Source organism: Larus michahellis, chromosome 6, assembly GCF_964199755.1.
Source record: "Larus michahellis chromosome 6, bLarMic1.1, whole genome shotgun sequence".
Lineage (NCBI taxonomy): Eukaryota > Metazoa > Chordata > Aves > Charadriiformes > Laridae > Larus > Larus michahellis.
In genome coordinates this window covers 73,663,078-73,686,284 of record NC_133901.1, presented here as the reverse complement: position 1 = coordinate 73,686,284, position 23,207 = coordinate 73,663,078, and the positions used below count along the sequence as shown (strand labels likewise).

Genomic DNA, 23,207 nt, shown 5'->3' with positions numbered 1-23,207 from the left:
AATAAACAGATGGATCTTTTGTGAAGTCAACAGATCGCGGGGAATATGACTGGTTATTGTATCTCGTATTTCTGCAAATCCATTACACTCGCCAGAAACAGCTAACTGCGGTATTTTCCAACATCGCAATAAAGGTCACAGGCTGCAGCACCAGTAACCAGACCAGATAAATAATTACAGGACGTTTGCAGTTACAAAATGCAAAAGGCAAAATATTGCTAATAATATTTTCTGTATACAGTTTCATTTTAAAACTTGCATAGCAGAATGTTGTTGCTTGAACCATTTTTGTATAGGAGACGTAAAAAGGACTGAAGGAATCTCAGAATCGAGCAGTGCTGGCAGCCGCGGCACAAGCTCTCGGGGTGAACCGGCCCCCTCAGCGCCGAGCAGGGTGACACCCTCGTGTCCCGCCAGGGCTCGCTCCCTATGGCTGACTGACCTGTCCCTGCCTCATCTCAGCAAGTTAACCACGTCTCCACTGCAACAGCACAACGTGTCACAGTGGCTTTTCTGCTTAAAAAAACCAACCACACCCAAAGTTTACAACACATCTGATAATACGGGTTCAGTTTCAAGTATTTTCATGTTGCCTGAACAAGAAAACTTTCCAGCAGAGCAGACAGCAGGACTGAGCTATCGCAAACCAACACCAGAAACTTACACTTCAATAGAAATGTAAACTGGACTTATCAACAGTTTGTTGTTGTTCTTTAAATTACCCAAATATATTTCTTACTCGGGAAACTTAAAGGCCATTTCATGCCAAACTAAAGTAATATTTATAAAGCATCAAACCTTTTCTTAGGCAGAGGATTGTCAATGAGAACAAATTGTGTTTATATACTGAACTTTTATAATCGTTACTTTGAAATCCAGAAAGAGACATGCTCTTTTGGACTGGTTTTGACTATAGAACAGTTAGTGGCTTCAAAAGCAAAAGATCTTTAAATTATTAATTAAGCCAATAAGCAAATGTGCATAGAAGTCCACGAGAAAATAAGTTTTACCTTACCTGATAAAATTCCCGAAGCCAATTCTTCTGTAAATTTTCTGGCTGAAAAACAAAATACAAAACCGAATTAAGAATAAGAGTAATGTATTTTTATAATAATATCCCGATAGTTATTGCTTTCTTCAGTACGCTCAAGTGGGGATTCTTCCCCACAATTTAAGAAAAACAGCACAAACACGAGGATGCTCCTCCCCAAGCGCCATGGACAGAACTCTCAGTTTTGTTTCCGAGTCCCCGCTCCTCGGACTGTCACCCAGAAGGTACGTTTTGCACAGGACTTCACAAGTCATACACAGCAAGGTTATCAAGCAATTAAATCAACAGACCCGAAGCAAACTGAAATCTGTGCTTTTAGAAGCGCACACGGATTGGCTGGAAATGAGACTCTCCAGTCGAGCTGGCGACACCCGAGCTGCTCGTTACAGGCATTTACTGCTAACGAGCGAGCGGCACAGAGGGAGGACGGCGCTGGTGCAGGATGCTCCAGCACGAGAGCTCCTGGCAAGGACAAACTGGGAGAAGCGTTTCAAGATTGCTACAAAAGTTATGAAAACTGAAGCAGCAAAGTGTGAAGTTCTGCATTCTCAGAAACAAACCCCACCCTGTACACGATTACGGAGGGAGATGGCCAATCCTCCCACAGCTACAAGAAAAACATTTGTTGAGTTTTATCTTCAACAGTAGGACTTCTGGATAATTTCTGCATCATAGTGAGGAATGAAAACCCAGACCAGACTTCCCTCTCCCAGCTATAGCGGGAATGCACAGCATCGAACGGAAAGCCAGAGGGATGCCTCAGCATCCTCCCGTTAGCAGCAGTTATGGCACCAGCTGCCTGCAGGCAAATAAACAGCCATGAAATCGCGGTCCTGCTCTCTTTTTCCATTGACTGTGTTATTTTCAAATTGTTGCATACAACTTTAAACTTAATAATTCATATTGACTGCTTGCTGTATGAAGATTTCCCCATAGGTGGCTATAAAGATTTCTAAGTAGGACAAAAAAAAAAAAAAAATTGGTTTTTTTGTCTCCAAACCTATAAAAGTCATCCAGTTCTGTAAGCCTACAAAGTCTACAAAAGCTTTTTGAAAGCTGAGGGGAAAAAAGCGCCACTTTTGGCCCTTGTAACCATCACCTCCCATTTATTGATCACTCCTTCTTGACAATTCTGGAATTCAGACATTATTGGTCAAGAAGGTGACATTTCCACTTGTTAGGAACAACTACTTTTCCTAGCGCTGAACTTTCTCAGTATTTCCCATGGAAGTTTCTGCTCTCGGCGCGGGGGCCAGGCACCAGCCAGAGCCTGAGGCCCCTGTCCCACGCCCGCCGCCAACGGGGCTGAACCTTGGCCCGAGCCTGGGGACGGCTCAGATTAACACACCTGGGAACAACCATCCCCATCTGCCCCCCGCGCCCTTCCCCTTGTGCAGAGCCAGGGCAAGGAACCGCGGGCAGAAGCGACAACTGAAGGCAGCCACACAGGCAATAAAACAGGCCCCCTAAAAATGCCGTCTCGTCAACTGCTCATTTGGCAACGCAACTCTTTTCCTACTCATTCTGAACTTGATGAGACAACCCACTGAGGAACAGTAAGGAAGGACTGTTGCTTTTATAGAAGCAGCAACAAGAAAACAAGCAAACCGGGAGCTGCGCTGAAAGTTATGAAGATAGCACAGGATTTAATGATCTGCTGGGTTTTTTAACCACTCTACAAAACAGATGCGAACTGGGAACGTGCTTTGTATATGATTTGTGTGTGAGCTAAAACAAAAGGCCAGATTCAAACTATCAAGAAAGCAAGATCTTGGGGATTTTTAAATTTGTAATTAAAATTTTCTGCTAGTTATGAGAACTAGATCAGTGAGCCCCGCGTGAGGCACCCAGCAGACTTCAGCAGTGCTGTGTATTTGTTTTCAAAACAAAGTATGGCCTTACTCAGTAGGTAACAGGCAATTCTCATGTTAACAAACAAACCCCACGCGCTCCTCATTTCTCTTTATTTTATTTACGCCAGTCGCAAGATGTCCTGGGGACCTCTTAAGTTTTAAGAATAATTTAAAATTAACAGAAGTCAGTCACTTCTGTAAACGCACTAAAACAAACCAAACCCCACTTCAGTCTGTATTTACAGGCAGGGGCTAAGCGACGGGTGACAATAGCCCAAAGAATGCAAACCCCAATTTGAGGCAAACGCGCTCCAGAGCGCAGGACTCTTCACTAAGACCTCACCTAGTCTCAGACACAGTCTTTCTAAGTTAAGCACAAACAGAAGATTTTTATTTACCATGTTTTGAGATTTTCAGTTAAACCTGAGCGCGAATCTGTAAATAAGGATGGCACAGCTATTCATGGCAATATATACTAGCTATGGCTTTTTAAGGGAGAAAAAATTGCTACCAATCAAGAATATTTAAAGCAAGTTATTCATACTTGAGGAATCCCAGGGGAGAAAATAAAGCACAACCTTACTTTTGTTTTTGTATACGACTGCAAGCAGTAGAAGCTTCCCCATTTGCCAGGTGACTAAATGAAAACATTGTAAGATTAAACAGGAAAAAACCCAGTACCTCAGAGGGAAGCTGACGAGGCCACTCCAGGGCCCTCCAGCAGCTCCGCACCTACCTCCCATATGCTGGGCAAGAGTGTTTTTGAGAAATCAGATCAAATCTTGAAAAATTTGCTAAACTAAACCCTGAACAGTGACAGCAGTCCCTCAGACGAGCATCTCCAGAGGCTCCTCACAGGGCACAGCAAGCCAAGGCTTCCCCAGCTCTCCTACGATGCCCCGCTCCCCTGCCCAGTGCAGCACCCAAAAGCAACGTCTGCCACAAGGAGGAATAATGATTTCCCTCCTGGGAAGGGACCAGGGGGTACTGGATTTTGTTTCCTGTGCTCCTAGTCCTCCTGAAGCCCTGGGTCATTGCTTGCAGCGAGTGTCACGGGCATGTAGCTAGAACTTCCAGCAGTAAGACACCACCAACATACCACCTAACATGGACTCATGTTGAAGCAGCAGGAAGAGGCTGAAGGAATGCACGACCAGAGAGCCCCAGCTCTTAGCGTCAGCTCTGCCACCACAGCTCTTGGAGACGAACTGGGGATGACGGGACCTTTCTCTGTCTGGTGGTCCCACAAGTCACAGCAGAAAAGCCAACGATGCACCTGCTTGTTCCACCTCCACTACCCAGCCTGGGACGGGACGGCTCTGAGATCCCTGGATAACAGATATTATAAGTGGAGAGCATCGCTGTATCGATCCGCACCTCCCAGTGGAGGAGATGCAAATACATACAGAAAACTCATAGCTCCCTAGGAAATTCAAGATCTCAAACCTACATGAAACAAATCTACAGCAGCTGCATTTTGAAGGTAGACCAGGAACGCATTTTGAATGTAAGCAGGAGTCAGCCACAAGCAACGATTAAGATAAAAGCTGCTAATAGCACTCCTGTTGCCACATTTAGCTATTACGGTATCTACCAACTCCTGTATCTGTGAAAAAGCGGGAGCAGCCTGAAAACAGATTCATGCGGAGGAACAATGCTCTGGAGTTTGGGTTTTTGGTTGTTTTTAAAAAAGGCTTTCTTCTTCTTTTTAACCCCAACAGTCACTCCCTGGAAGCTGATGGCAGATATCCTCTATGGAGCTGCTGTGCACTTTCTCCAGGTGCATTGAGAACTTTGGCTCAGGAAGAAAGGACACCATCCCACCAACGGCCTGGACAACCTGCACCCGACCCCTTGTGAACAAAATTCAGCACAGCTCGGCACCCTGCCAATATAACCCCTCCCGACACCCGGTGTATTTTGAATCTGCTGGCACAGGCCAGCGTTCAAGCAGAAAGAGGAAAAATGAATTCAGGTCACTAAGTAGAGGTACACCTAATTTTACAACTTCACTTGCCTGCACAGCCCTTTAAACTAATTAACAACAGAGAACAAAGTCTCGGGGGGGAAGGCATTTATAGAAATAATTCCAGAACTAAGCCAGGTATGAGATGAAGGGAAAAAAACACACCAAAAGCTGTAGGACCTTCCCAGTGTCCTCTGTCCTTTCTCCTACCCGAGCAGCACCACCGCAGTGCCAGAGCTGCGGAGTCGGGAGCGCTCAGGGCCGAGGGGTGTCGGAGGGACGCACCGTGACAAGGGCCCCGGGAGCTGCGGGGTCAGGCCCATCCCAGGGGGGCTGAGGAGCACTGCCGCCATCCCGCCCGTCATCCTGCCCCGGGGATGGCAGCGGGGAGACACGGGACCAGCCAAAAACGGGCCGGCAGCTGAGCACCCAGCTCCACAGGGAGTTTTAAACAAGTTAATTCTGCACAGGGTTGTTAATTGCACTACAGCTGGCAAGAAGCGAGAAGCTGATCATCACAGTTCACAAATGACATTTTCTGAAACAGGTGCCAGCAGGAGGCAAAAGCCCCATGAAATAACATGAAAGGGACAGAATAAAGCTCTCACACCCGCAGATTAATTCCTTCTGGGATCCCACAGGAAGGTTTGAAGAAGTGATGAGAGAAACACAAATCTGAGCAGGAGAAACAGCACTGGAAGATGCCAGTCGAGTCCCTTGGCAGGTAATTTCAGGAGATGAAGTGCTAAGGAGGGCGCTGGGGCTGCCAACAAGGGCCCCTCTTGCAGGGCCGGGGGTTTGGTCTGTCCCATGGCAACTGTGACCGTCACCTCCTGGCTCCGCAGGAACCCCACCGGGAGAAGGGCCCTGCCACGCTCCCGACTGCCGTGCCCTCCTCCTCCTCCGGTCCCACGGCACCACCACATCCTTTCCTTCTGTTTTTACCACTCTGTGGTAACATTCTGTAATCTAGCTTCGAAATCCTCCCCGGTCACCTCCGTAGAGATGAAATAATTTTAAGTTTTGAAGGACTGGAGATAACAATCAAATGGAAAGGTAATTTATCTCTTATTTTTCTGTCTAAAAATAGGCAAATTACATTTCAGGTCTTCCAGACTCTTTGGCCTTCTTCCCATCCCTTCTCTCCACGCTCTGTCCTTCATTAAATTACCTAATTCTTTTTGTAATGTGACTGAAATTAATCTTTTCCTTGTCCTCTTCAGCACTAGCTTCTTTTATACCCACCCACTGATGAAGCCATTTCTCCCCACTCACTAACCCAAACCCCACTTCATCAGCCTCCTTGTTTCTGGCAGCCCCCCGTTTGCCCCAGGCCCTTCTCCCCTGCCACGCACCAGCTCTGCTCGTGCCCTCGGGGATCTGCCAGAAAAATGCAAGAGAAAGGTCTGAGCATCCTTTCGGAAGGAGTCTGTCTGCCGAGCGCCAAGTGCTTCTCTCTCGCACCATCCTGCCCCAGTGCCCGGAGAGCCCCCAGCCGGCTCCACACAGCCTCCAAAGGTGCTGGTCGCGAGCCCAGCAGATGCGCACAGGCTGTCTCCTCAAAGCACATCAAAGCTTGGGGGGTTCGCTGCTCTTCGGGCTGTGCTGCTGCAGTTGATCCTAGCAAACACCCCAAAGCCCTGAGGAGCCCGGTCCTGGTTTCATCCTACCGTTCCATCCAACAGCACACGTTCCAACTCAGAGCTGCAAACCCTAGCCCTCGAAACAAGCACAGCTTCTTCCCTCAGCACAGGACGGACACGGAGCTGTTGGAGCGGGGCCAGAGGAGGCCCCGGAGATGCTGGGAGGGCTGGAGCCCCTCTGCTGTGGGGACAGGCTGAGAGAGCTGGGGGGGTTCAGCCTGGAGAAGAGAAGGCTCCGGGGAGACCTTCCAGTCCCTAAAGGGGCTCCAGGAAAGCTGGGGAGGGACTTCCTGCAAGGGCATGTAGTGATAGGATGAGGACAAAAGGTTTTAAACTAAAAGAGGGAAGATTCAGACTAGATCTCAGGAAGAACTTTTTATTCTGAGGGCAGTGAGCCCCTGGCCCAGGTTGCCCAGAGCAGCTGTGGCTGCCCCATCCCTGGAGGGGTTCAAGGCCAGGTTGGACGGGGCTTGGAGCAACCTGGGCTGGTGGGAGGTGTCCCTGCCCAGGGCAGGGGGTGGCACTGGGTGGCCTTTAAGGTCCCTTCCCACCCAAACCGTTCTGTGATTCTTTCCAGTCTGCAGAACATATGGAACCCATGTTACAGTAACAGGACACGCGCACTGCTGGTCCCTTCAATTAAAAGCTCTTTTGACCTTTTCCTGGAATTCCAAATGCCACTAAAACCATCTCTTTTCATGCCTAGTTTCCATTTGAAGTCTATTTATGTCACACTGGTTACTGTATTGGTCAGGCTTATAAGAAAAACTAGTAACTTGCAGATGCATGGATACCACATGAGCTGGTAACATCCCGAAAACAAGCAGCTTTTCAAAGCGAACATACAAGCAGTCTCTCTCCTCCCCAGTGTTTCCATTTCCTACAAAATTACACCCAACAGCCAAAAGAAAGCTTTAAGCCTGTTGCAAAAATATATTCAGACAGGGAAGAAGTCTTTTCAAAAAGGGAAAAAGAGAAAATATATTTAGACAGGGTAAGAAGCCTTTCATTCAAGAAGAAAAAAAAGAAAGCGAACTAAATGAAACCAAATTAACAGCCTGGAAAAATTCTTTTTAGTTTAATTCAGAGGGAAATGGAAGAAAGTAGATGAATTATAGAAAGCAGGTTCTATTTTGTGAAGTTTATTTTTAGCTAAGAATAGGCTCATTTTTTAAGCTAAAAGAAAAAATTCTTGACTCACTTTGTGAAAACTCTCTGAACTCCAAAATGAACACAGAAGAGAACTGGCTGGCTGGACTTTGCACGCCAACCTGAACGGGAAGTACCACCAACCCCAATTTCTAAATGCCCGACTTAAACAGCCCTACGTGGAGGGAGGGATCCCCAAAACCCTGAGCTGGAAGGTTTCTTGGCACCGCACAGCAACGCACCGGCCCTACCCAAGTCACATCCTCCACGGGGGCAAACCCAGGCAACACACAGCCTTTTTCAGCTCTTCCCTTCGATCTATGCTCCACCCAGAGAAAAATGTGAAATTGAGGATATTTTTCCCTGCATTTGCTGTATTTGGTTTCCTACTTATTTAATGAAAAACAAAACCTTTAATCAAGCTCTGTTTGACCACAGTTACCAGGCTTATTCAAAAACTAGTTTCAGGTCCATCAACATGACTGTTACATCGATTCCACTGATTTGTTTAGATTAAGATTTTTAGATCAAGAGTTTGAATCTCCTGTGCTATCTTTAGAAGTTTACTGGCTACTTCTTGACATTTATATTCAAAGGCCTATTTGATTTAAATTTTTTTTTCACCTTCAAATAGAGTTGTAACTACTCTCCTTGCTATGCTTTAAACATCGGACTGCACAGATGATGCTGAAGAAAACGCACATCAGATGGGTACCGTTATTGTGGTGTTCTGTACCGACTTTAGATTCATAGTTGACAAACAAAAAGATGATACCCTGTGCGTTACGTTCACGTTATTGGTTTACCAGATTTCAAAGTCAACGTAGACAAACCAACCAGGATCAAACAGGAAAACAAGAATTACTCATGAGTCTGAAGAAAACTTCTAAGGAAAAGTCCAAACCTGAACTTTTACTTAAATGCTATGGGTTTTTTACATGCATTTGCACAGACAACTTCCAAATACAAATGCAGTGTCACAAGCTTTCCCGAGTTGCAGCAGAAAAATATGCAGCTGAAAAAAATGGGGTTTTGGACACACAAGTCTTTCTTTGTAAAGTTTAGGGCAGTTTTACTCCTGGGCTGAGAAAAGCTGTGGCTTGTTGGATGCTGAATCAAGAGAAATGAAGACACAAAAGTACTGGGGGAAATCAGTGTGTTAGGGGACAGGAGGAGCAAGGAAGAGGAAGGGACTGCTGCCCACCCTTCCTGCTCCATGGGATGCTGGGTTTCCCTGCCAGTGCCAAAGGGGACAGGCACAACACAGAGGGCAAACACCGAGAAGCGAAGATGGTCTGTGCTGGTGGCGGCCTTGTGCCTGAAGAAGGGCATAAGTCTCTGCGTCCAGAGCCCTGTCCCCCTCACAGGGAAGGGTGGCAGAACTCAAGGACAGCAGTACGTTACCGGGGCAGACTAACGGACGGGCTGTCCTGGACAGAGGACGGGCCGTGCCGGCACCAGAGTCGCTGCAGGGTTGGGCTGGTGTTTCAGGACTGAGGTCCCTGGCGCAGCGGCATCTCAAAGGGGCACTGGAAACAACCGTCTTGGTCTCTCCTGTTCCACCTGACATGCACTGAGTACCTACTAAAAATGCAGTAGCCTCCTATTTTGTTTACCTTCTTCTCTGTTGATCTCCCTTCCTGTGAGTGTGTCTAAATCAAGACACAATACACGTCGGGAATACAAAAAGAAACCGAAGCAGTTATGGCTTCCTGTGGAGTAATGCAGAAAACACGCTGCTGGCAGCCTCAGCACGGAGAAAGGCTGCAGGAACGCGGGCGACGCAGCTCTAGAGAGCCCGAGACAGGTAACAGGCTGTGGCCCAGAGCCGTGCGCTCGCTAGCACACATCTCCAGCAGGAACAGCAGGAAAAACTAAAGCCTGGGCATCCTGTCAGAAAACATCAGAAGCTGAACGAAAAATACTAAGCGTCTACTACCTGCTTTGAAGGCTAGGTGTTTCTAAGTAACTGAAGCTGTCTGCGAACTACCCTGTACACATGAGACACCAGCACCTCTCGACACAGGGGAAACCACGCGTGCCTAGGCTGCAAGAGGCACCAGCAGACAGACCTCCCCAGCCAGGGACGCTGCGTTCAAAACCCAGGAACACTCAAACATAGGAAATGCAGCCTAAAACAATAACAGCAAAGGGTAATCCGTTAAAAAGTAAATAAACTATTCTGGCCCCATCTTAGGGAAGCATCAGGAATGATGTAGTTGAACTGAACAAAAGTGATAAAGCAGTGATCAAGTGCCTGCATCTTCAAAGGAGCTGGAGGTAAAGACATATACAGTACAGTTGACACCAAGACCAGAATTAATCTCGCCTTTAACGACGCAAGAGAGGGAAGGGGAAAGAGCCACCTTTCTTTAACTCCTAAAAAGTAACGGTAGCACGTGCTGTCAGGACTACAATCTGGACAAAATCTCCCAAAACTTCAGGACCTCACTGACCTAGAAACCAACCTAATATGTTATGAGAACACCCTAAAATAAACAAACAAAAAAATCAAACAGACCCCCACAAAAGGAAGGCTAGGAATGAACATCTCGTGAGCAGCAGCTGAAACAAGCTCCAGTTCACAGCAGCTTCAGCTGGTAAGGCCGATTACTGCTTAAATAGTGCTTAAAAAAGCAAAACAACATCTTGCCTCTAAAACCCAACTTCAACAATTGCATCTTGCACCACTGAAACCAACTGTGCTCTTCACAAATGGTTTCGACAAACTTTGGCTTCTGAATGGCCAAGGCACTGATGTGACCATAGACGTCCAAGGCACAGCTTGACAGCGAGACACGCGGGAAGCGGACCCGTGGGACACGCTCTAGAGAACAGTGTGCAGCAAAGCAAGGAGCACCGATACACTTAGAGCACAGAAGCACAGCTACAACAGCACATGGGAGAGAGACCACAAAGAGATGCTGAGTCTGTTAGAGGAAGCAGCAGAGGACCAACCTTTGGACTTCTCCCCCTCTACTCCACTCTCGTGAGACCCCACCTGGAGCACTGCGCCCAGTGCTGGAGCCCCTACTACAAGAGAGATACGGACGTGCTGGAGCGTGTCCAGAGAAGGGCCACGAGGATGACCAGAGGGCTGGAGCACCTCTCCTATGAGGACAGACTGAGAGAGTTGGGGTTGTTCTGTCTGGAGAAAAGAAGGCTCCGAGGAGACCTTACAGTGGCCTACCAGTATCTTAAGGGGGCCTACAAGAAAGCTGGGGAGGGACTTTTTAGGATGCCGGGTCATGGTAGGACCGGAGGGAATGGATTAAAACTAGAGATGGGTCGATTCAGACTGGACGTTAGGAAGAAGTTCTTCACCATGAGGGTGGTGAGACACTGGAACAGGTTGCCCAGAGAGGTGGTGGAAGCCCCATCCCTGGAAGTTTTTAAGGCCAGGCTGGACGGGGCTCTGAGCAACCTCATCTAGTGGGAGGTGTCCCTGCCCAGGGCAGAGGGTTGGAACTGGATGATCTTTAAGGTCCCTTCCAACCCAAACCATTCTATGACTTCAGGGGAACTTGCCGAGAACAATTCTGCAGAGAAAGGGCTAATACATCCACAAGCAGAGACAGTGACTGGCCCCTGGATGTTAGCCTGGAGATTTTTAAAGCGGAGAGTCCTGGCCACAGTACCACGTGGGGCTCAGTCCTGCCATGGATACTCGCACTGAGGATCAGGACCACAGCCTCTCCGCACGGCGCTGGAACAAGCACCAGCACAGAACATCAGGGATCGCAGGATGTGCGTGGCTGGCCACGGCAGCAGCTGCCAATTGACCCACACATGGAAACCGTGTCTGCCGACTGCTGATGGATGCAGCCATGGTTGGAGTGACCCAGCCAGCCCACCCTACAACCAGTGACCCCAGCATTGCTCCTGGAGACAGGCACTGGACACCGGCATTTGCAGTGAATTAATTTCAGGCAACACGTGACTGCTTGAGTGCACAACTGCACGTAACGCAAGAGCGTGGCACTGCACGCAACTGTGAGCGTCTGCATCGTCTGCAACCAGTGGGCACGTGCCCAGCAGTGGAACCAGAGCCTGCTGCGGCAGCTCGGCCTGAACCCGGGAGAGATAGAGACGTCTCCCAGCGTGCTGCGGCTGTGCAGGGCCTCGGGCATGGAGAGCAGAGCAGGCTCACGCAGGACGAGGGTGAACACAGGAAGATCGGAAACTTTACCATGGGGAGGATGAGCCTTCGCAGGAGAACACAGAATGCAGCGATGTGAGAACTAGTGATGTATGGCATCGTGGTAGTGTGATGGAAACAGCTGAAAGCCCAGGTCACTGGTCAGATAGAGGATAGATCACGAGCACCCAGACATGGCCCCTTCTGGTGTGACTACGACAAACAGGACCCCACGGCTGAAGCGCAATGCTTGCTTCGATGCCAGAGAGCCTCAGAGCAGCCACTGAGCAGAAGAGACACAGCATCATGCCTGTGAGCAGAAGCACCATCACTGAACACCACCCACAGCACCTACAGAAAGCAAACCTCACTCTGGACACAGGATATTCAAATAAAAAAATGAATTAAAACAAAAAATACTTCCTATTAAAGAAGAAGATCTGTTAGCAAAAGTGTCCCCAAATGTAGTTTATTTTGGGGGTTGGGGTGTACAAAGTGCTGTAGCCAGTGCCCTTGTACTTTAAGGGAGGAGGAGGAAGAGGAGAAAGCGACCCAGTTGCTGTGCGTTGACCACTTACCCATCCTGACCCGGCCTGACAAGAATAAAGCCTGTTCAAAAGCTTCTCTAATTTGTGCAAGTGCTTTTTTTCACCCTGCTGTGTGCAGATCTCAGTGTCGCTAGCACAAAACACTGGGCCACTCGACAGAGCCATGCCTGACGTTTCAGTCCAGCCCCGTGGGCTCCTCGGCCCTGGCCAGACCTGTGCCCGGGCCAACGCCGCAGCCGAGGCGCGTATCGCGGCACACGTGGCCGCAGCCTCCCGCTGCCGGGTGCTCGGCAGGTGAAGGGAGAGGTGACCTGAGGGTGCCCGGGGGCGAACAGCAGCTCCCTGCAGGCAGGACATGACATGACAGCAAGGGGGGCACAGCACCAGGAGGCTGCACCCTCAGAGGACTGCCAGCGTGCTTTCCTGCCCCGCAGCTCTGTCCCAGGGTCTCAATGTGGATATTCAGGAGCGCCGCCTAAACTCCATGGGCAGAAGGGAACAGAAAGTCCAACCAAGAATACCATTCAAAGAAAAACGGAAAGGGAAAAAAAAAAACCCTACCATGACAAACCCCACACCAAAAAAAGAAAACCGCTCATTAGCAACAGAAAAAATAAAGTTTATGTGACAAAATTGAAATTGGTAGTTCAGTGTGAACAATGCCTGCATTAATAAAGGATGATTCAAGGGCAGTGACTAAAAGCAATCTATCATTCATATGAACAATTAAATCTCAGGAAAAAGTTTATGAATCACATACAATACACAAGTTTGTAACACAACATTTCTAACTCCCAAGTGCAAAGAAGGAAACTGCACCCAGAGCATATCGCCGCAATACAGCATTAGAGCGAACACCAGGCGCTGCACACGGCAGAGGGGCAGCACCACCCCGGAACAGCCCTTCTGCGAGATCTGCCCCTCGCCAGCCACCAGCGCCATCCGCGCGCAGGGAGAACAACCGGCGGAGAAGCCCATGATTTGTGTATGCTATTACTTAGCAAGACTCCGGTTCAGCAACTCATTCGAACGTGTTTGTGCCCATCTCTGCAGGAAGCAGAACGTGCCCGAGCCGCAGCACAGGTTCGACGCTTTGTGGAGGGGACTGGGCCAGTTGCTGCAAGAGGGAGCGACGCGGGGCTGTGCCAGCGGGTTTTTCACCTGCGTGAAAAACGGGTGCCACCTGCGGGGACACCCGGTACCTCCAGCCAAGCAGCTGCCCTGCAGAAAGACAGCTCAGCAGCAGGACGGGCTGCGTTTTTTGGCACCGCAGGAAGGCGGCCGCTTGCCCTCGGGAGGCAGCAGTGGCAGGGAGGCTCCAACACAGCCCGCCCGGGGCTGGACCCCAGGGACGGAGACACGGAGCAGGGAACAAGACCCCCAGCTCCCCCCCGCAGGCCTTGGCAGTACCCGGGCTGGAAAAAACACTTCACATGAAAAACTGCTTAAAGCGTGAGTTGTCAGCGCCAAACTTCCTTCGTACGCAGCGCTGCGGGATTTATCCAGCTAATACCGTCTTACAGGCTTTCACAGTCAATTAACGGCTGTGCCTGCCAAACACCTGGGAAACATATTCCCAGCAGCCCAGAACAGCGCGAGGGAGAACACACAGCCCTACTGACAAATACCCAAACGCTGCTCTGGCCCTTCATTATTCATGTATGCCTTGACTGACAGGGACTGCTAATGAGCCAACTCACAGCTTTAATAATGGATATAATTCTATTATTTTAAAAAATAAATGGCTTGATAAACCCAATGCCATCCACAGAGGCACCCTCTTTCCTCAGCCTATATCACTTATACCAAATAATGTCTTAAATGGGCAACGGTGATACAAGAGTCACTCTAACCATGGGCTGTAAACAAAATAAACAAAAAAAAAAAAAAAAAAGGAAAAGCAAACATTTCCTCTTTTCCTTCATAATGCCATACTGATCACATATACGTACGAACGAAAACCTAGTAAAGCAGCAGACTTAGGAAAGGTGGTGTATATGCATGTAAGTGCACACACACAGAGACATACATGGGTGTGTATTTACATATACACGTATATATTCCAAACAAAGCATCCGTATGTGTCCCAAGTCTATTGCTTTCTTAGTTAACCCAGTGTCAGAGAACAAAAGAAAGAGACTTCTCTCAACACTAACGAAGCTCAGCTTTCAATTATAAAATTCCCACACTATAATTAATTGAAGATACACATTCTTTCATAACTATTTTTAGTGGAGTTAAATAATAGGTCATTTTCTTAAGGATTACGTTACACTGAGATGGAGCAATAAGACTTTCAGACATCCAGAATTGTTTGTGTAGAAAATAACACAGCATATCTGATGGCAGCAAGAGCAGGTTTACACAGGTCACAGAACCATGGAGTGCTTCGGGTTGGAAGGGACCTTAAAGATCACCTGGTTCCAACGCCCCTGCCCTGGGCAGGGACACCTCCCACTGACACACATCCAGATGTAGCCTTAGAAGAAGCGAAGTTAGGCCACTTTAAACAGCATGTTTTCTGAAGGCGGGCAGCACACGGACGCCCTTCGTCCCTGCCGCTCCTGGGAACTGGCCGCAGCCGGCAGCGCCCGCGCACGGGCTGTCTCCGAGCACGCACTGCGACAGAGAGCAGGCCTCAGCCCCCACTGATGGTCTCCGTCCACATCCACCTGTAGGGTAAATCCTGCCAGCCTACCCGCAGCACAGACACAGCCGATGAATAAAGATTTACAAGTAACTGCAAAGACTGGAATGAAAAAAAGCCACGAGTCTTAACTATCCTGACCCTGGCGAACTCCCAATGTATTTCACATTTGACTTCTATTACCGGCATCTTATTGAAAGATTAAAGGCTATTTGAATAACCAGCGTGTTAAGAGTATTAACAACAAGAGTTAATCCAACACCCAGTATTTACAACATCACACAAATCATAATTGTCAGCAAATAGCAGCGATTAGCCACATTAATGCACTCAAGTTTTCAACTACTTTGTTTCCTGATTTTGGAACAGCACGGGGAAAACAGGCCTTATGCTGAAAAAGAGTGTAAATAAAATTAATTTGCTCTTGCACATGGATAGATAAAATAGAGCTCTGGCAATATTCACAATCACAGCCACCACCGGGGTCTATCTTGCATATTTGTAGAGTTTCTTTATTTATTTATTTTAAATTAGACCTTTAAAAATTCCCCCTAGGTTTAATATTGGGATAATTACTTGTTATCTACAGCAACTATGTTTTTTTAAATGTACATGGTATGAAAACATTTGTTTTTAAGGATCTTAAAAACAAATAAGTTTCAAAAGTGAAATCTACAACATGCTGAAGTGCCCCTCTTCTCAAATCCCACCAGAACAATCACTGAGCCAATGAACTTTGAAAAAGGACAAAAAACAAAACAAAACCAAACCCCACGCCCCCAACAAGACCAGAAACGAGACCGGAATGTATTTGTTAATCCCTGGGATTTGAGAGTCTCTTCTGCAAAGCCTTGCTTGTGCTCCAGGTGCTTTGCAGCACAGCCCCCGGGGGCAACGCTGTCCCAACACGCGTCTCCCAGCTGCGCGGAGGTGGGAATGGACCCACCAGCCAACGTACCACCAAGTAGCAATTAATGGGTCATCAGCGTGTGGGCACCGGACCCACCCACCGCAAGTAATCTCTATTAACCTCTGAGGCGCTCAGCGAGCAGAGATCTTCCTAGCAAGCAAGGTAAGCGAGAGAAGTTAGACATGAGCTAGATGGAAGAAAAAGAAAATCCCTGTCATCACCGACAAGAGCCTGATAAAGAAGATGGTTCTCTGAGCCAGGTCAGAGTGAGATGCGTTGAGAGCTGTAACCTACCCTGTAGCTGTTGCTGCTACCACAACGTTTGAATTTTCCTACGTCCAAGTTATGACAGGGACGTAGTTAAAAACTCAGGAGATTTTTAGCTGCAGAGCTCCTATGAGGCAATGATGGCACAACAGGGAAAGCAGCGACTAAAGCCAATGATCAAAACAGTTCTTCCTGCAGGCTAGGTGTTATGGAGCCTCGAAGATATCGTACGTATTTCATTAATCCTGCTGGCCGTGAGAGTGGCACACCTTTTCACGGATGCACTGTGCTGGTGGCTCGAAGCAGCAATGCCACAGACTGTCAGTGCTCCCACGCAAGGAATAAATGCGCCGGCGAGAGCACCACAGCTCAGCCAAGCCCTCCTACGGCTTTGCGACACGGGTGAGCCCGACGGCTCAGCGGTAACTGCGGAGTAGGAGGCCAGTATAAAATATTGTATTAAATTAATAAGGTAGAATATGTTCCGAGGAAAAAAACAAATGTAATATTATGTAAATGCTCGCTTTTGTAGACAAGAGCTTTCATGAACTACAGCTCAAGAGCTCAAATTCATGAGCTACATGCACTGGTGTACAGCAGTGTACCAACTACCCCAAGCAATAAACGCACTTTCCTCGAGACATACCCACATTTACGAGCTAAACGCCTTTTGACAGGGGATGAAAGTCCGAGGCTTTCCCAGAATCGTTGCAGAACCACTTTGAGGACTACCACGGCAGCGATGTGCACCCTGTCAGTGAGGCAGCTCCAACGCACCCTATTAAATCTGAAGAGATCTTTCATGCCAAAACACCCCAGTCCTAAGAACGGCAGTCAATTTACTGCCGAGTGACGCATGCGGGATGCCAAAATGCAGTTCATCACAGTAAAAGAACTAGGTAGTGATCTTAACAATGTGTTTGATAGCAGAGGAGACCACGGGCAAGTTGTTTACATCCTATTTCAGAAATAAAGTGATGAGGGAAATACTTAGAAATTAATTAAAATTTGATCTAGAGTGGGTTTCCAGTGTTACTTTCTTCCTTCTCCTTACTGCTCTGTGTGTTTCTGTAACAAGTGCGCCTTCGATCAACAGCCCAGTGACCCACACAGGTTACTCTCAGCTTTATTCAGAGCCACCACAGGGACGTGCCAGCGCTGCGTTGGCGTTGCGGGAGGGAGCGGGGTAGAGGGGGTTTAGAACGGACAGTGACCTCCCACGGGGTGAACCATCCGCCAGCACGGCTCCGTCAACACGCAGCGTAACGCTCTGCTGAGAGAAAGCATCTGCTGCTGCAGAGGAGCTGCAGGGCGGGCAGCGTGGGATCAGCAGGGTACGCCGCAGCCTGGGAAGGACCCGAGACAAGGCACACGCAGCCCAGGGCGAGGGCAGAGCACCCAGCCAGGCAGGGCTGGTCAGCCGCGCATCATCGGGGCTCAACAGCGCCCGGCTCCCGGGAGCTTCATGGCACCAAGTCCCCAGCACCGGGAGCCCCGAGTAAAGCACGTGGTGATGGCAGGGCTCAGGAGTCACCTCAGCGGCCAGCACCAAAGCTGCTCAGGTCAACATCCCCTACCCGAACCACGGGGCACCACACAACTCCCGCAGCACAGCTCGCACCCTTTAACGGCCCCAGGCGCCGGGCGATGCTAATTCAGAAGGTGATCGGGACCCCACTTCCCACAAACAGAAATCAGACCTGCTAACACCCCCAAAAACACTGAGGCTGGATTTGGCCCTGGTGAGACCGAGGACCTCTGTGCACCGTGGAGCCCCAAACTCTTCAGGCAAGTTGACTGTGCTGTAACCTCCCTCCAGAGTCAGCTGGCGTGAGGGGAGGTGGGGGCTAATGCCATTTATGCTGTGCCTGGGCCACTACTGGCAGCAGGAAAATGAGTCTCTGCCAAATTCTGCCCCGACAGGAGACTCAGACCAGGCTGCTCTGGGTACCTAATGAAGGGCTGAGCACATGAGTGCTGCATGACCAGGACGCCAACTCTGGAGAAGAGCAGGTACCAAAATTCAGCGTGGTCTCATTCGTTAGTTGATGGGACCTGAGGGGTCTTCTCCTGACTGGAGCAACCTCTTCCACTGCTGTGTGTCACAACCAGGTGTCCCTAAGCAAAATGAAAGGTTTGGGGTTTGCTTTACACAGGAAGGATGGGGGGAAAAACTCAACCAACCGAAACAAAAAACCCAACCCAGCCCAGCCCAGGAAGCACCAGTTGCCCTGTATGTTGTTACTGACACCTTGGTTGTTCAGCAGGGACAGAAGGGGAGCCCAGTCCTCTCCCTTCTTGCACCTTCAGGATCCTCCAGGAGGAGGTTTATGTGCTACAACTGCACTCAACATGCCACTTGCTCCAAGAAGAAGAATTTTAGAAGAAAAATATCTAGATTATTTTTTTTTAATGGTAAAAATAAAGTATACTAGGAGAAATAAGTCTCCAAAGCCATGGACAACTGACAAGAAACAATTTAGAGAAACAAAGTGCTAAAAGGAAAACAGTTTTGCTTGATTTTATTAACATTATTGATGCAATTTCTAAGAAGCCAAAGCAGCAAAACCGACATATGCAACTGGAAATAACATCCTTGGTATTCTGTTAAGTTCCCATATAAAAGACCATCAGATATCTTGCAGATCAGCAATCTTATAAAGATGTAAATTGTCAGAGACATATGTACAGCCCTTGGTGAAGTGTTTTATCCAGTCCGTTTTAGCTTAAGCAGAAGAAAATTCTCAAATGAAATACATAAATACTTCCCTGTTCCTTTTAAAATGGATGCACATTTAAATCTGGCATTGATGTTCACAAACCTAAGTATCAAGCAATATTGCAACAGTGATTTTAGATGCCTAGAATTTTCATTTCTCTAGTTCTTTATTTTAGTATATAAATCTTAGGGACTGTGTTTGGGCCCCAATTACAGCAAAGAGCCTCTTGCTTTATAGATCCATTAACAGTCCTAAGGCCCCAGGGCTTCTACGCAGAGACTGGACGCACAGTCAGTTTCTCTAGTTTCACTCAGGATATGCCTTTAGCAACAGGCCAGGGCTCAATCCTCATGTTACCAGCGGGAAATAACAACCAACCAACCCACCCCTAACATAATACGTTCTGAAAGTGAAGTTTTTACTAGTCCCCCACCCCTCAAAGAAAAAGAAATGCACTAGAGTATAAAATGGGAGTTTTAGCAGCTTTCATGGAAGAAGAAAATAATGAATAAACACATGAGATAAAAAAAAAATACATTCTAAATACTGATTTGTGTAACACTTTGTTAATTCCTATGAGGTTCCTACAGTGTCAAAAAGGCAGCATTATGGTAATTTTGGAATTTACATAAATACTTAATTGAAACGAGCACCCACCAGGCAGCAGCTTAGAGTTCATGTAAAAGGACATCTGTTCACTACTGCACAGGAGCAGGGCAGGCAGAACCCTCAGAAAACACTTCGTACCAACGTCCAGGTGTAATGGTAAGGGCCAACTACAAAACAGAGTTTTCAACTCTGAAATCATACAGATAATTGGGTATTCACAGACAGTTTTCCCATTCAAACACTCCTGCTGTTGTTAGGGAGAGGCAGAAGTGAAATTCACTGCTGTCATGGAAGTAATCCTTTTTTTCCACTTCCTTTCTGAATTTCAGTCCCCACAGAAGCTAAATGGGGAAAAAGGCCACCAGCTGTCTGACGAAGCAAATACACAATGCCCACCGCCACTGCCCCGTCCTGCCTGCTCCCTGCACCCTCCCGGCCCACTGTGGGCACTGGCCCAGGTTGCCCAGAGCAGCTGTGGCTGCCCCATCCCTGGAGGGGTTCAAGGCCAGGTTGGACGGGGCTTGGAGCAACCTGGGCTGGTGGGAGGTGTCCCTGCCCAGGGCAGGGGGTGCCACTGGGTGGCCTTTAAGGTCCCTTCCCACCCAAACCGTTCTGTGATTCTATGATTAATAAGGAAAGCAGGAATATTTTGTACAGAATGCTGAATGATTCGGGTCTCTTCCGTCTGGAAAAAAGACGACTGAGGGGGGATCTTATCAATGCTTATAAATGCTTAAAGGGTGGGTGTCAGGAGGATGGGACCAGGATCTTTTCAGTGGTGCCCAGGGACAGGACAAGAGGTAACGGGCACAAACTTGAGCATAGGAAGTTCCACCTAAACATGAGGAGGAACTTCTTTACCCTGAGGGTGGCAGAGCCCTGGCACAGGCTGCCCAGAGAGGTGTGGAGTCTCCGTCTCTGGAGACATCCCAAACCCGCCTGGACGCGTTCCTGTGCAACTGCTCTGGGTGACCCTGCTCTGGCAGGGACCAGAGGTCCCTTACAACCCTACCATTCTGTAATTCTGCGAAGAGCATTATTGGGATATTCCATTTTTTAAACATGCTCCCCAAATCAGGCAGCGGTGCAAGAAGAGTTGGAAACACCTAGGGAGGTTCTAATTGGACACCAGAGGAAAGTGTTTCACAACGAGAACAATCACCTGCTGGAATGATCTCCCCAGGGAAGTGGCGGGTTCCCCAGCACCGTGTGGCTCCGGCCATACCCACCCGCGGGGGCACAGCATGGCTATTGGAGGGATTAAAATCATATGCAAAGCTTCCTGAGCTCCTGCACGGTAAACGAGTCACCCCAACACCCACCGGGCGCTCACCTGCCAATGCAGCCGGGGCACGCGTCCCGGAGCACTCCCGGCTCCTGGGCATGGCCCCGCACACCCTGTCCCCTCCACCGCACGGGGACAGGCTCGGCCTGTCCACAACTCCATCCTGAGACGGAGCCTATTTTTACAGCCACTAATAAGGGAGAGGAAAACAGATCCCATTCACCAGGGAACACATCTGCTGCTCTCGGAGCTCGTCCTACCCAACCCTGCCGCTCCGCACTGAAAAAGCCGATTTTAACTCCTTGGCGCTAGAGCACTTCCCCTGCGCTCCATGGCACCGAGCTGCGTTAGGAGGACTGTGTGCGTGGCACACACTACAGCCGCTGCCCTCAGCACACGCACCACACGCCGGGAAGTGCCTGTACAACCACACAGTCACACGTCACTTCGTCAGCTCCCGACAAGCCTGGGTTTGAATTGGTCCTGTTCCCCCCTTCCAGGGGAAGGCCTAATTCCAGCTACAGCAAACGTGCCGAGAAGTACAAAGGAGGGGGTTACAGGCCAGAAAACTTCTTTTACGTTGATGTAAATCATCCAGGCTTTTCATTTAGCCTTTTTCGCCATAAAGTTCAAAGTAAAAGTCAGCTCTCATGTGGGTGAGTTTCCACAGGAAATCCTGCCCTTCGTTCACTCTTATCCCTAAAGAGAACAGTTTCCTTTTGCTTGAAAGGCAACTGCCTCGCGTCCTATGCCACAGTGAATACTTCTTAATACTAAATATAGATTCTCAAGGAAGGAAACGTCAGGCAGACAACAAAAGCGAGGAACGTTAGCAGGCACTGTGTCAGATGGTGCAGGCTCTCCGAAAACACGCCTGACCATGAGAACACATGCTCCGTTAACATGAAGAAACTGCAGACTAATGAACAGCAGAGATAAGAACTTTTTTCTCCAGTTTGAGAAAAATCAACCGTTGCTTAAAATAAATTCTAAAAAAACCCAAAGCAACAAAACCATTCACGGATCAGAAATATGCCCAATTAGCACCCCAGCCTTGCATGATCGTCTGACTGTTCCTCATCACGTTCGTGGATATATAAACCTGTGACATTTTATTTTTTCAAGCAGACAGACTTAGTCCAGCTCTGTAAGCCCGCACCTTTTATTAGCCCGGGAAGCCCCACACGCTGCAGGGAACACCGGCTCAAAATCACAGGTGCCCCCTTCCCTGCAGGTCCCCTCGCAGCCCCAGCCCGTGGTTTCTCAGCCAAGCCCTCGCAGTTTCGCTTGAGAAAGTGAAACCGTGTTCATAACAAACCATACAAGACTTAAGCCTTTTGCGTGACCCACTCCACAGCCAAACCCACAACACGCACAGTGCCATCTAATTTCAGTTCTGCCTTCCAGCTGTCCCACTGCCCCACGCCGCAGAGGACAAACGAGCATCGGCATGAGCTAAACTGGAGGCTGCTGCATCTGTTTGGTTATTTCCCCCAAAGCCCGGCTGGGGCTGGCGGCTGCCGTGGTGCTTGTGGGTACCACAGCCCCGGTGATGCGCTGGCCCCCTGCTCGCCGCTGCATTCCCCACACCGCCCTTCCTCCAGCTGCAGGCAGAGACGGCCCCTCTCGCACTAACTTCTCCAAGCCCGTCCCCACACAGGCTCCTCCCGAGCTCCTCTGCCTCCAGCCATACGCTCCAAGACCCCTCGACAAGAAAAACAAAGATAAAGAGTGCGTCTCTTGTGTAAAATAAATGTATGCATCAACTCAAATTGAAGATCCAGTCCAGAAGTCTTTACTTTTACCCAAAGAAGTCCAATAGAGTTACCTGAGAACAACCCGAGATCACAAAATGAAGCTTAGTTTGTTCCCTGGTCCTACCATATATGGTTAAAACGAGACACTTTTACTCACTGCCAAACTGACAGGCGCGGGGCAATGTTCCTAGAGCAGACCTCTTTCCGTACGGCAACCGCCTCACCGCAACTGCCCCCACCCCAAACCCGTCGGCTCTGAGGCTACACCCCAAATGTCATCCTCCCCTCCTTCTGTCTTTATAGGCAGTTATCTTATTTTTCCTTGTTTTTAATATTGAAGTATTGATACACAGTTATCCAACTTCCATTTGTCTTCCAACCAAACTCTTCAAAAACTGTTACATTAAATTTCCATTTTTTCCTGAGTATGACTATGGATACAACACACAAGGTCGTTAGGATCACCACCAGAGGGAAGTATCAAAGCTTTCGTTACTCTTCAGGAGTAACGTAACGTACAGTATTAGCACCACCTGAATAAAGGTTTAATTTTAATATATTATTAACCAACTCTTCAAAGAAAATTATCAAGCTGACTGTGCATTTGCAGGTGTGGACAGATTAATCAATGAATTAAGTTATTTTCAAACAAGTATGACCAGTG

At 48.5% G+C, this 23,207-nt stretch overlaps 1 protein-coding gene across 3 annotated transcripts in view; it reads right to left on the bottom strand.

The window, feature by feature from the left end:
* INPP5A (inositol polyphosphate-5-phosphatase A) overlaps window positions 1-23,207 on the bottom strand; it is a 236,464-nt gene that overhangs the window by 175,624 nt on the left and 37,633 nt on the right. For all 3 annotated transcript variants that reach the window (XM_074591909.1, XM_074591908.1, XM_074591910.1), the window contains exon 2: window positions 1,016-1,057. In XM_074591909.1, coding sequence (XP_074448010.1) covers window positions 1,016-1,057 — 42 coding nt within the window. The remainder of the gene's footprint in view (window positions 1-1,015; window positions 1,058-23,207) is intronic.